Below are 13351 nucleotides of genomic sequence, written 5' to 3' on the forward strand. Positions count from 1 at the left end.
GTTGCAAAGCCCAAGTGTGAAGCTTTATTGGATTTCCTTTCTGGAGAGCAATGGCTTAAGACGGGCTCAGCCCTTCCCTTCCAGGAATCTGAGGAATTTCCATTACTTCCTGTACACGAGGCCTCTTTTGACCAAGCTATAAGTAGAAAGGAAATGAAAATGTACAGAATTTCTCCATCTGGTACGTGCTGGTTCAGAGCAGTTCTCTCTGGCTGCTTCCTCCCTTTCTCCAATAAACAAACAAAACCTGTGAACCCAAGCTGTTTCACTGAGGCCAGCTTATATTTGAAATGAGGAAAACAGCATCTTTGGTTCTCTCAGTTCTTCTTGAGACTGATGATCAAAAGCATGCCTTTGCCCTGTGTCTGGGTGCTGGGTGCTGCGGGGACAACTGCTCTTCAACCAGTTTGCACTGGAGAGCCCTTCGTAAACCTCAGGGGGAGGCAGGCAGTTACCCCGCCAACTGATGGAGATGAGTGGGTGGCTGCGAAAAGGAAGCTGGCAAAGCATTTACAAGGTCATCCTTTAGTGTGTGGTGTGTTTGTTGGGAAATCCAGATACTCTTGGAACATATGTTTGTGTATTCTAAAAGCAAATTCCCTTGTCATCTTTGTCTGTGAGAAGCTGTAGGGTTCCCAGTTGATTTGAACTTTTATTCCTTTGGGACTTAGAAGAGTTTTTTCAAATGCAGCCTGGAGCTGCTGAGCCAGTTTCTCTGTGAACTTGGCTCCTCTGGAAGTCAAAGTAGCTTCAACAGAGAATTTGGTTTTCTAGCTTGAGGTTAATGGCAAGTGTTTAAGAAGAAGGTTGGGACGAGCACTGAACACTGAACAGTAAAGACCAGTCAGCACTCAGGGTTTTCCTACACCAGGTCCTTCAGAAGGATTTATGAATTGAGGTTTTCTTGTCCACAGTCAGAGGATTAAGTCCAAGAATTAGGGAAGCTTCGGTTCAAATGTTCTGATCTCTGCTGCAAATGGAGTGTCTCTTAATTCAGCTGAGGATCCAAAAGTGCCTCCTGCTCTGCTCTCACATGAAAAAGTTTTTGTGATTTTACAGCAAGTGGTTTTCATTCAATGTGTGAGAAGCTGTTGTGATCAGCTGGGATTGAGTGATTGCTCCAGGGTGCTGTGCAAGAAAGCTCTGGGCAGTCTCTATGCTAAGTTTTCTAGGAGCAAATTGAAGTACTCATCAGTTAGTAGCGTTAAGCCCAAGACCTGTCTTTGTGTCTAGTTTTGTTCCCCGGCTCATAGAAAAAAATAACAGAATTACAGCCATAAGCTAGGAAAGACAAAACCTGGGCATTAATGGGATGAAGACATCCCACTGGGCCAGTGGTTAGTGTGCTCCTTAGGGTGCATGCCTGCAATGCATGTCTCTGATTGAAGTGTTTGTGTTTAAGAAAGAGAGTTTCAGAAAAGCTTTGTGGGGAAATAGTTATCATTCCCACACTGTCGTTGTGGCAGAAATATCCAAACCCATTTAAGGAATAAAATAAAAAGGAATTTGGCATCTGGAGTTCCTACAAGGCTCTGAAAATCTCAGAGGTGTGTGGACAACGTATTTGGTGTCCCAGTACTCGCTGCGGTACCTCAGTGTTGGGGAAATAAAGAAATGCAGGGAAGTTGAGGCGGAATGAAGGTATGGAAGAATCCAGTGGTGTGGTAATTCAGTGGAAGAACATTGCCTCTCATTTGCCAGGTCTTTGTTCTCCCTTGACAGCTAGAGGAGAAAGAGAGGTCTCCCGAGATGGCTTTGTCTAAATAAAGCTCCTGGTCTGAATCTATTAGTAAAAAGTAGTGAAAATTAATTTTGCTTCATGTCAGTGTTCTGCTTAGCGAGCTACATGAAGCCAGGTTTTGTTCTGTGGTTTGTGGAGAAGAGACAGGCACACCTTACACTTCCAATGAGATTCAGGACAAAGAGCGTGAGAAGCGAAGATGTGAATCAGGCATGTGTCAAGGTGCACAAGCATCAGGGACTGCTGCAGGTGATTCCACAGTGACTGCTTATTTTGAAGGGCAGACATCCTGACTGCTAAGTGACCGCCAGGACCCCTATGTGTGCTTATTTTTGTTTGCTAGTTTGACCCCCTGACCAATGCTGCCATCTAGGAAGCTAGGCCTGGTTTTGGTGGAGGTGCTTATGCCACTCTTGCAAGTCAGGGACCTCTGGTGACGTTTTGTGAAAATATGATGAAACTCACAACCCTGTGTAAAGTACAGTTCTGACTCTGGGCTTTTTTTAATTGTGTTTTCGCAGTCTCCAAGAGACTTACGAAGCAAAGAGGAACGAATTCCTGGGTGAACTCCAGAAGAAGGAGGATGAAATGAGGCAGATGTTCGTCATGAGAGTGAAGGAGAAGGAAGCAGAATTAAAAGAAGCTGAGAAAGATGTGAGTGTATTGTAACTCAAAGGATGTTGTGTGAAGGTTTGAGCTGAGCTTTGTCCAAGAGATTCCTGAGAACTCAGGCACCTTGATTTCAACATCAAGCCTGAAAAGCACCTTGCCGGTCATAAAGAGTTTCAGGAAGCAGATGTGGACTCAGCCCTGCCACGGGCTTTGGTGTGACCCCATCACATCATTGATCACATATCTGCCTCAAGGAGGGGCAGAGAAAGCCCCAGGTAAGGTTATCACCCTGACTGGGCATGTTTTCTTGCTTTGCACAAGCAAAGAGAGAGTCTGGTAGGTACAGCAATGAGGAGCAGAACATGAGGTTTGGAAATGTACCTTTTGAGTTCCTGCAAAAACTTAAGTCTCGCTGTCTGCGCTTGTGTTAGTTGTAGAGCTTTTCTCACAAGGGCTGATGTGCTTGGAGGACGGGTCAGTGACTTGTTATCAGTGCAGGGAGACCCCCAGTGCTGGTGGGACTGTTTGAGGCATCGTTTTCTGTAGCTGGGGTAAAACATTCTCCTTTTCTCCTCCAATTTATTGTCTCTGTGTTGGCAGCTTCATGAAAAGTTTGATCATCTAAAGAGGACTCACCAAGAGGAGAAGAAAAAAGTGGAAGACAAAAAGAAGGAGCTTGAGGAAGAGCTGAACAACTTTCAAAAGAAGAAGGCAGCAGCTCAGCTGTTACAGTCACAGGCTCAGCAGGCAGGTTCTCAACAAACCAAGAAAGACAAGGACAAGAAAAAGTAAGCGGATGTCACCCACATCCTTTGTAGGGCTTATTACAATTTGGGGGGGTTGGTTTTTTGTTTTTCCTTCTTGCTGCATGTCTGTATTTGCTTTTTCCCATTACCAGACTGGAAACTGGGCTTTTATCAGACTGGTCAAATAAAAGATTTTTTTTCTAAAGGGTGGGCTGGGGATATGATCTTAATTTTCTTCTGGAGGAGTATCTCCAAATCTTGCCAAAATCTGACCAGAATGGGAGAGCAATCAAATGGTGGAGACCTGTGATCTGCCCAGCATCTTCTGGAGCAGCTCTGGGATGTTCTGGATGCAGATTTATCTGTCTGAGCCAAAATTAAAAAGAGGTCTCTACCCTTCCTTCCTCTCACCTGACAGTAGTCCCCAGTTCCCATTCTTTAAGGTTATAGTTGTAAGTAGAAGTAGATCAGAAGCCAAAACCACCACGTTATTTTTGTGTGGAAATCTTAGTGCCAAAAGCGAATATTTGGAAGCTTGCTTTAAAGTCAAGAAGTTTTTTTTCTTAGCAACTGCTATGGTACCGTAATTGCAGGTAAATGGCATTTGTACTTGTATCGAGTTGATATAATAAGCTGCAAAATGCCCGTACATTTTAATAAACACAATAGCACTGTTTTCTACTATTTTATACTTGTATGCTAGGAGCACAATTCTCTACCCTCCAATGCTCTGAGAGTTCAGCTACTTCAGTAGTAACCGACTATATCTGTGGACAGTCAGCTGGGAAGCAGTTTTTAAAGATGTGTTCAGTTTGGACCTAACTCTGCTTCCACTGAAACTGGAAGAACACTGCCATTGCTTTGGGCTCAGGGTTAAGGCCCTGCACAGCTCTCCTGAAAACCTTTCATTTGATCCAAACAGGCTTTACCTCCTTCTTGCAGCCTACACTTGGAATTGGCTATGTTTAGCTTGCTGGTAGCGCAAGAGACTCATAGTCATGACTCGCTACTGGCTACTTCACCATCCTTTTAAGAACACAAGGTCCACTTGGATATTGTGCTTATAGCGAAGCCATACAGACATTGCAGAGGTGAACTGACTGAGCACAGCTTGTTTGTGTAGTGTAGTGAGACAGGTTACTGGAACAGTAGCTACTACTTTGAAGCTTCTTGTTGTTACTTCCATCCATTTTTTTCCGGTACCCGGTAAGGAGATACTCATATGAGTCCTTTCTGGGTCATCTGCAATAATGGCACTAGTTGATAACTGCAATCAGGAAAGCTTCAAAGGTGGTAAAACAGCCAGTCTCACTGGGAAATGCTTCTTTCTCCAATCCACACACAAAAACAACAGTTCCATGCCATGCAGTGCATTTCTTAAGTAGACTCTGGCAGAGTTAAGCTGCTCAGTAAACACTAAGTTGTCACTGTTAGAAGAACCGAAATGTTGATAGGAATGTGGTACAGACACTTCTGTGTCCTTTGCTAACCAGCCAGGTCTGAGCTGTCTTATAGCGTGGGCTGTGAGGGTCTGTGGTATTGCATATAATATACTGGTATTTTTTTATACTTTGGGAAGCCATGCAGGTGCTTACTGCACACCCCATCTCTACAGCTGGGTCAGTGGCTGTCATTCATTGCTCCTGCCCCTGGCTTTCCATGGGGAAGTGGGGAGGATCTGGGGCTAGTTCCTCTTCTGATGTAAATTGTTGTAGCTCCTATGGAGCTGTGCTGCTTTACGCAAACTGAGAACTTGGCCTTTGGCACCCACTGAAATACAGAGGGCAACTGTGTGCTGCATGCTCTGCTTGGCTAAAGGGATCATTACAGACTGATTGGTGTTATGCCAAAGTGTAGAGGTGAGAAGTGTCTGGCAGCTGACATCCTGCTCTGTGAGAATGCCTGCAAACAGGGCAGGCTGAAACAGCAGGTGCAGTAGCTGCTTCAGCGGTTCTGTAGCATCTGAATTACTAACAGAGGCTCTAAAAGGAAATGCTGATGTGTTTCCTTGTAGCGCATCCTGTTTTTTTCTAAGGCTTTAAATTTCTCTTTGCACTCTGATGAAAAGCCATGGGTTGTATAGGTAAGGCTCTCAACCCTCTGTGCTGGCATGGCCACGTGGTGCTTGTGCAACTGCCAGAGGAAACCCGTGCCATGCGCAATAGTTGTAGCCTCCCAGCCAGGAATTTGTAGGAACGCTTCTTTCCCGAGGTAGGCTCTGATTTCTTCAGCTTGAACCACAGAGACTTTCCACTGTGTTGCACAAGCTGAAGGGAAGGCTCAGCACCAAGGCTGCTGCAGGCACAACTCCATCAGACAGACACCTTGGCCCCTTCCAGGCTATCTCTGCAGGAGCAAGCTGTCTTCTACCTGATAGTTTTCTACCCCACTTCTTGGAATCCTGAAGATTTGTGATTTTTTTCATCTTAAATTGTTGCAGTTCTGTCCTGATGACAGAGCTGCACAGGACAGCGCATCTGTATGCCTCAACCCCTCGAGTCAGTGCAGCACAGACATGTACTCCAAGACCTTCTTAAGTCTGATGTTAAGCATGCTGCCATAATTTGGGATGGGATTGTGCTTCAAACCCACGCAATCTGGAGCTGGTTCCTGCCAATGGGTTTGGCAAAACCTTTCGAAAACAAGAGCAGCGAATGGCCTTTTGGTGCTTCCTGCTTGGTAGATCACCATGTGCAGGCCTCAGCGTCTTTGGGTTACATGCTCATCCTTAACTTGCTTAGGATCCAGGGCCATCTGTTTGGGCTCTGTTTCTTTCAAGATACTTCTGAAATCCAGATGGAAAAACTAAGTTCCAGCTTCATTTCAGTATAATAATTTCCAGTCCAGTGTTGACTCCCTAGGTGTTATGGTCCCTGCTTATTCCCAGAGCAATCCCTTAAGTATAACGTGCGTATCATGGCCCAGCCCAGCTCCCTGTTAAAAGGATTTAAGGATTTCTTAATGATCCGAGTTGGGCTTGAAAACCAACACTGGGGGACCTTGTGGTGCTCGGCTCTGAGATATTTGCATTTCAGAAAAGGCTGGGAGGGCTTTCTGCAGGAATGCCCGCGTTCAGGTAACCCAAACTGAGCATCTCCAATTGTGTCTCACCACCACACATCTCCAGAAAATGCAAAGCTTAAAGGCACCATCCACAGAGAGCTGTAACCCCGGCTAACTTCGGTGGTTGGCTGTTCAGTAGTTCTTCCCTGCTGGATTCATTTTTTGCTTGTGCCTACCACATAGGCCAGAGTAGAGCTCAGTCTTGAGATGCAATTTCTTTTTAAGTCCATAATCCATCTGCATGCCCGCCCCCCACAGTGGGTTGCTGGTGTCCCAGCATCAGCTCTCCCAGCTTTTCTTAATTTTGGTGGTTTTTATTTTTACCTCTTTTTTTCCCCCCTTTTGGGTTCTGTTATTGCTAACTTTTTGTTTTTGTTTTGTTTTTTTTGTTCCTTTCTTTTGTTTTTGTTTTTTAACTTGCAGTGCAAGCTTCACATAAAGCCTGTCAAGCCAAGGATGTTCCTGCATTCACCTGCTTTTGCAGTAATGTTTCTGCCATCTGGTTTTTTTCTTTTTCCTTTTCTTTTTTCTTTTTCATTTTTAACCTGAATAACTATTAACTCATCTAATAACGTAGTGGGAACGAGAAGGAAGAAGAAGGGTTGGGTGCAGGACTTTATGCAGCAGGAAACTGAGGGGGGAGGAAGGGAGAGAAGCAAAATGATACCACGTATTTTTCTGGTCCATGCCAGCAATGGTAAATCTCTCTTGGCTCTGACCTGAGTCAGGGCTGGAGTTTAATTCTGCCTGTATCCCTTCAGTAGTTAATGTGTTAGAGCAAAATGAGCCCTGCTGTTGGGATGGGATAAGGGGAGGGGGGTATCTGTGTGTAGATAACAAAAGTCGAACTGACCTTGCATGCTATTACATTTGCATGACGTTTTGTTTTATTTCATTTTTTATTTAGCTGCTGTTTTTGTTGTCTGACTGGGTAATATTAGTTGGGCTGGGCTTGTTGTCATGTGCTGGCATATTTTCACTGCCACCCTTTCAGGTCAGCATAGTAGCTCCTTGCTGAATGTGGTGGTGGGAACTGAGTGGTGCTGTAGGTGCCTGGAAAAGGGACCTCTTTTCATGCTTTCCATGCACTGCTTGCCACCAAAACCCAACTTAAAAGAGTGCTGGGTTCTTAGACTACTCGCAAAATGTATCAGCCCCTAAGGAATCAAATGCCCAGCCAGGGCCTTTGGGAGTGTTCCTGTGTACACATAAATACAAACCCTGTAGTTGAAGGATCCAGGTTTCCATGCTGAGAGAATGCTGTTTTACCAGCCAAATGGTAGGTAATACAAAAGGTGGGAATTAGGATCCCCTTCCCTGGAGCTGCACACTCCAGAGCAGAAAACCTGCCAATTCCTGAACATTGATGGATGACTGCCCCATTGCCTGAAAAGCATCAGAAGTTTAACACTTCCAACCCCGGGGAGCTTTGCACAACAGGTTACAGCCTGAAAGAAGGGCTTTCTCCAGACAGATTCATGCTGAGGAGGGGCCAGAGGTTTGTCGCAACCTGCAAGTGACTTGAGCTCCTTGCAGGGATGGAGGATGGCCAAGCAGGGAGATGTGACATACAAATGAGACGCCTCTAGCATAACCAGGCCTCACTCTGTGGCCAGCACGGTGCAAAATCAGTCTGCTTAATGTCTATTTTCTATGCCATTGCTTTCTGGACAGAATCTTTCCCTTCCTACCCAAGAAGTGGCGAGCCATGATTACCCTTTGACTGCTGGATTTCTTTCTCTCCTGCTGATGTATTGCCAGCATTTTCTCTGCTCCTAGCTAGGTAGTCTCCTCTTTCTTTCCTTAAAGCACTCCTAAGAATAACTCTCTCCACCTGGGTCTCACGCACTGCAGTTCTTTGCTTGCTTCTGGGATGGAATTTCTTGCTTCTTTTTCTTGTTCAAAAAAAAAAGTCAGATTTCTGAAACAAGTCAGAATTACCACATTTTTTTGGAGCGTTGGCTGACAAAATGTGTTTGGGAGTTGACTTGATTTATTTGGGTTTGCTTTTTTTTCAGTTTATGCTTTTTAACCCTTACCACTTAAACATGGCTTTGGGAAGAGGAAATACAAATGCAGCCTCCTTAACAGGCAGCAAAAATTGGAGATGAGTAAGCTGGGAATAAAAGTCATCATCTTTTCTTTTGATCACACCTTCTGGTCTTATCAACCGTGATGTGCTTCCATCAGGTTAAATACGTTTCTTAGGGAGCTGTTTAGAAAGATGAACTACGGTGCTTCTGGCAAACTCAGGTTTAAAATCTTGAGTTATCACGGGAGAAATCTGTTTGCTGGCACGAGTTGTTTAGTCACATCACACGCTCCTGTCTCAAGCCTGAATGCTCGTGGCAGTTTGCTTTGCTTCAGCTGTCTCTGCTCACGTCCCCTCTTTAATTACCGGCGCTTTGTGCCAAGTAGAAAACTTAATTTTACCATTTATTTGTCCTGCTTTGTTTGACAGCCTTTCCGAGGGATGTTGGCAGGGGAAGTCAGCTGAGTCTAGCAGTTTTTTGTTTCTGTTTGACAGAAAGCTGTGGCCAAATGCATTCATGTCTTTTTGATTGGGTTTCTTCCTCCAGTGAGAAGCAGGCTGTTCTGGGGAAACCGGGCTTAAACCATAAGCTTGCTGAATTGAAAGGTATTGTTTTGTTTTCTCTGCCAAAGGAGGTGTTAAAATCTTTCTCTCCTCAGTCCCCCGGGCCATGTTTAGCTGGTTATTGCTGCACTTCTTTCTTTTCTTTACTTACGCCTTTTTTCACAGTAGCCCCTGGTTCTGCATGGAGTAAGCGATGCTTTCAGTCTAGCTGGATATGCTTTCGCCTTGCATGTAAGTACGATAGTAGAGACGCACCTTTCCACTTACCGCTGATATGGGCAAACCAGTTGTGTTCTTCTGGGGGCTTCTTTAAGTCCACTTACTTACAAGTGGCGTTGTTAAAAAACATTTGAAAACTTCCTTTAATAACCCGCTTTTGCTGAGATTTTGAAGGAGAAAAAAAAAGAGCCATAGGGAATGTAACATCCAGCTGCTGTTGAATGTCTGAAGTTGCCCTGCGCAGCTCTGTGGGTCTGCTGGTGGCAGTGGGGACAGAGGCATGGTTGTGTTGCTCATGAGGCATTGAAAACGTCAGTGTGGTGAGATGATGATCAGTAGCTGCTAACGCTGCACGCCCCTGACACTGATAAAAAGACAGGAATAGGAGAGATGAGCAGGAAAGCATAGGGGCATGTGTATTTCGGACATGATGGTGCTCCCTGCACAGGGAGTGAACCCCAGAGGTGAGAAGGGAACACAAGGCAGACCACCAAGAGGGCTGTGATGGCTCTGCATAGGTGGGCACGTATGTGTCTGGTAGGGCAGGGGTTACCTTCTGGGAAGGCAGTGAGTGGCACCCAACCCACACTTCTCTGTGGCCCAAAAACCACAGCACAGTACGCATTGCACTGCACTGCAGCGGGTGTGCTTTTGGTAGCTTGAAATCCCGTCAAGGAGATTTGCATCTCAGTGTGTCTCTCTAAGCATGCCCTTACCTGACACAAGCAGTGTTTCTGTGGGTAGTTCTCATTCTGCTTCTCCTAAGGCGTCCGAGTGCGGATGGCAATGTCTTTTTGTGTGTGCCATACCAGGTGTGTCCATCTGAACCCAGCTACCACTCGCCCTCTGAGAAGTCAGCAGTGCACACTTGTCTCTCTGCAAGGGCCCTGGCTGCATTTGCAGCATGCCAGATCCACGTCACTCTTGTTAGCATGGGACAATACAGATATGAAGGGTTTTTTAATTAACGGGAAATAAAGCTGTGAACAGCGGTAGAAATATTGTATTTGTATACATTTTTAATATTCTGATTGCCTTAAACTATAGATGTAGAACTTTATTACCTTGCTATTTGAAAATAACCCATGTTTGTTACTAAGTAATTGTGTAACCTACATACAGTGTTAATGCAAGTTATATGTATGCATCTGTTAGATATTGTCACTTTATTTGATGTTAAAGTATTTGTTTTTTAATTACAAACTGAATAATAACCTCGTAGCATAAGCTCAGTTCTTTCTTGTATGTGCTTTAGGCTGCGTACGCAAGCGCTGCCGGCACTCGAAGTCGGGAGTGGGAAATATATTTTTACCCAAACTCTTTGGTCTTGGAGTTGCCTTTGTGAGCTGGCTGAGGCAGTGCTGGTGCCCTGCGGGCTGTGCCGTGCTGCCACACTGTCTCCATACACTTGTGTTGGTGTCTGTCAGTCGCTGCCCGTGGCCACCCCGAGTGCTGCGTGTGCTCAGCCCTCTGCTGCTGTGGTGCCGTTGGTTTGGGTGACACCTCCCCAGCACGCTCCCTTCCTTCATGCTTTAAAATGCCGTTCCTCCTTTTCTTTTTTTCTCTCACCCTTTGTGTTCCATTTTGATTCTGAACTTCTGTTTCTTTCTCTCTTTCTCTCTCTGTAGCTTCTTCTTTCTGTAAACGCCATTTGCCACAGCCCCGTGCTCTCCCAGCGGACAGCGGGCACCGGAGGAGCCCGTGGGCCCCCGCCGGGAGAAGCCATCTCATTCCTCCATCTCGTCCACCCTCCTCTCCTCCCTTTTGTTTCCCTCCTGTGCATCTGAGGGCGGGTGGTGCTGTGTGTCTGTGCGGGCCGTCTGCACAACCGAGGCTGCCAAACGTGACCGAGGTAACGACGTGAGGGGAGAGCTTGGCCATGACATGCAATATTGCACTGCGATCTCTTCCCCTCTCCTTATTTGTCCCTTTTGCCATAACGTGCTGCTGGCAATGAAGAGACTGGTGGACTGGCTGGTGGTGTGTGTGTAGCCCAGAGGACTCCGTTGCTGCCTCTGAATCTGGAGCTGGGACAGCACAGCCTCGTCACAAGTGTGTCCCACGCTCCTCCGATGCAATGGAAATGTGTCCGCAGACCCAGGTGCCTCCTTGGTCTTGATATGGAGCTGCGTGAAGCAGAGGTGGCTGCTGTTGTGTGCTGTTGCGTACTGCTGCACTGATGGATCTGTTCCGGATGCTCAAGGCTTTGTTATTTTCTAGCTGTACAAGCAAAGTAGGTAGCTTCTCTTGTACTATTGAGCCGCACTGACTTGTGCTCGGATTAATGGCTTCGTTTCTGCTTATGAAGCCTAATTAGTAACTATTTCTTTTCCAACCCTGAATGTGGGTACTTGTTTACTTCAGCTAAAGGCTCAAAAAGTGCCAAAGAGTTGTTCATAGGTGAGAAGGAAGCCTCTAAGCCTGGTGTGCAGTGACCTCTAGCTGCTCTGCTGCAGGTGGAAGGAGGCAGCCTGAGCCCCTCCCAGTGTTTCCTATATGGAGTCACACACTTTTCTCTAACTAAATGCTGATGGTTTCCTCTCATCTGCACACCTCAATCAAAGAATTGACGCCCTTTACTCTGCCGTGGATGGGTGCTGCTGAATGTTTTGCCTCTTCCCATCAGTGTGCGGAGTATGAGCTGCCTCGGGTTAGCTGGAGCCAGCCCTCCTGTTTCCAAGAAGCACAATGTTTTCCAGCACTGCTCAGCAATGAGGGCTGAAGCTCCTTCCACACGGGTGCCTGTTTTTCTCAAGTGGTTAAAAAAAAAACAACAACCAAACTGTTTATCCTGGAAACAACAACAACAACTAAACCCTTCATAGTTACCATCTGAAAGATTATTAAATACTGGCCTTGTGTGTACGTGGCAAAAACCGTTATTTGAAATGTACGGTGAGGGTTTCTCCGGCGGCAGCAGTTTGACCCCAGTGCTGTGCTACAGCCCTTCTCTTGAAATAGAGTCCCTGGCTTCTCATCACACAGTCCATTCTCATGGGTGGGCACAGAGCTGTCTGGCCGAGCCCTGCCCTGTGTCAGCTCAGCCGTGCCTTTATTTTGCAGTTCCTGGAGTCGTGCTGTGCTGATGCCTTGGGTCTGGCATGCAGCCTCTGGCCCTCGTGTCTCCAGAAGGACGCAGTAGAGATAGCGAATGGCACTGCAGTGCTCAATGGGATGGAGCGGCAGCCTGCCTGGTGAGACTGCCATTTGGAGAAGGAAAAGCTGAGATGAGAGTGAGTGTTGGCTCTGCCGTCAGCTGGAGGTTGCAGCCCGTGTCCTCTAGAGGTCCCTTCCAGCCCGAATGTTTCTTTGAGTCTGTGTTGGATGGCGTAAGCCCAAGTGGTGGCTCCTACCTGCTGGTAACCAAATCAGCAGGACCAGAGGCAGGCGGATGCACAGGGAAGGAGGAGGGAACCTGCTCTAACTATTGTGACTATTTTCCTGGGGAGCAGCTATGAACTTCCAGGTGTAGCCCAGGCTTAAGGATGTAGATGGTATCAGAAAGACGTTAAAAAAGACAAGTGTGTTAAGAGAACAAGAGAACAGAGCTGTAAGGAATCTTAAGGGACTGAACAAATGAAAAGCTCTGCCATTCCTAACCCGGTGGATAATGTTGGTGTCCCTTGTGTGTGGACAAGAGGCAGGAGCTGAGCTGGGAGCTTTAGGGCTTTGCTGTGCTTCCTCCCTCACGCCCAAGTGTGACAGGTAGAGGTATCAGCCCAGGTTGGGGATGGTGGTGTGAAACGTGTTGTTGGGCAGCCCAGCAGTTGTCGATTGGTGTCACCAAATGTCCCCATTGGAGCTGGAAAGCAGCCTCACCCACAAGAGTCAGCAGGTGCCTGACATTCTCGGGTCTTCCAAGCAGACATTTCTGGGGCACGAAGGGAGAATGAGATGTTGCAGTATAATGGCTGCACAGCACGTAGAGCTGAGCTGGCATTATTGCTACAGATTGCACTTGGAGCAGTTGGCAGCGCTCTGCTGGCACTGGGACATGGTTGTTGTACACTTAGGGTGCTGACATGAGTGTTTGAGGCTGGATATTAGGAAACATTTCTTCTCAGAAAGACTGGTGCTGCAGTGGCACGGGCTGCCCAGGGAGGTGGTGCCATCACCATCCCTGGGGGTGTTCAGGAAACACAGAGATGTGGCACTGAGGGACGTGGTCAGTGGGCACGGTGAGGATGGGCTGGGGTTGGACTGGATGCTCTTAGAGATCTTTTCCAGCCTTCATGATCCTATGATTCTGTGTTCTGGGGAGTGCAATGCTTTTACCCCGGTGGTGCTGAGGGAGATGAGACAGCCTGTGGTTTCAAACTGTTTTTTTTCCTTCCTGCTGTTTATTCCCTTGAGCCATATTCTTTGCCTCAGCCG

At 46.7% G+C, this 13351-nt stretch overlaps 1 protein-coding gene across 2 annotated transcripts in view; it reads left to right on the plus strand.

Annotated features, from left to right (window-relative positions):
- The window catches only part of SEPTIN11 (septin 11), a 48380-nt gene extending 36532 nt beyond the window's left edge, over positions 1 to 11848 (plus strand). The window contains exons 8-10 of one of the 2 annotated variants that reach the window (XM_072335521.1): positions 2263 to 2395; positions 2954 to 3141; positions 10606 to 11848. In XM_072335521.1, coding sequence (XP_072191622.1) covers positions 2263 to 2395; positions 2954 to 3141; positions 10606 to 10621 — 337 coding nt within the window. In that variant the 3' untranslated portion in view covers positions 10622 to 11848. Of the gene's footprint in view, positions 1 to 2262; positions 2396 to 2953; positions 3142 to 6585; positions 10292 to 10605 lie in introns of those variants that run through there. The other variant, XM_072335520.1, reaches the window with a different exon arrangement.
- The last annotated feature ends 1503 nt before the right edge of the window (positions 11849 to 13351 follow it).

The sequence above is a fragment of the Excalfactoria chinensis genome, chromosome 4, assembly GCF_039878825.1.
Source record: "Excalfactoria chinensis isolate bCotChi1 chromosome 4, bCotChi1.hap2, whole genome shotgun sequence".
In the NCBI taxonomy this organism is placed as follows: domain Eukaryota; kingdom Metazoa; phylum Chordata; class Aves; order Galliformes; family Phasianidae; genus Excalfactoria; species Excalfactoria chinensis.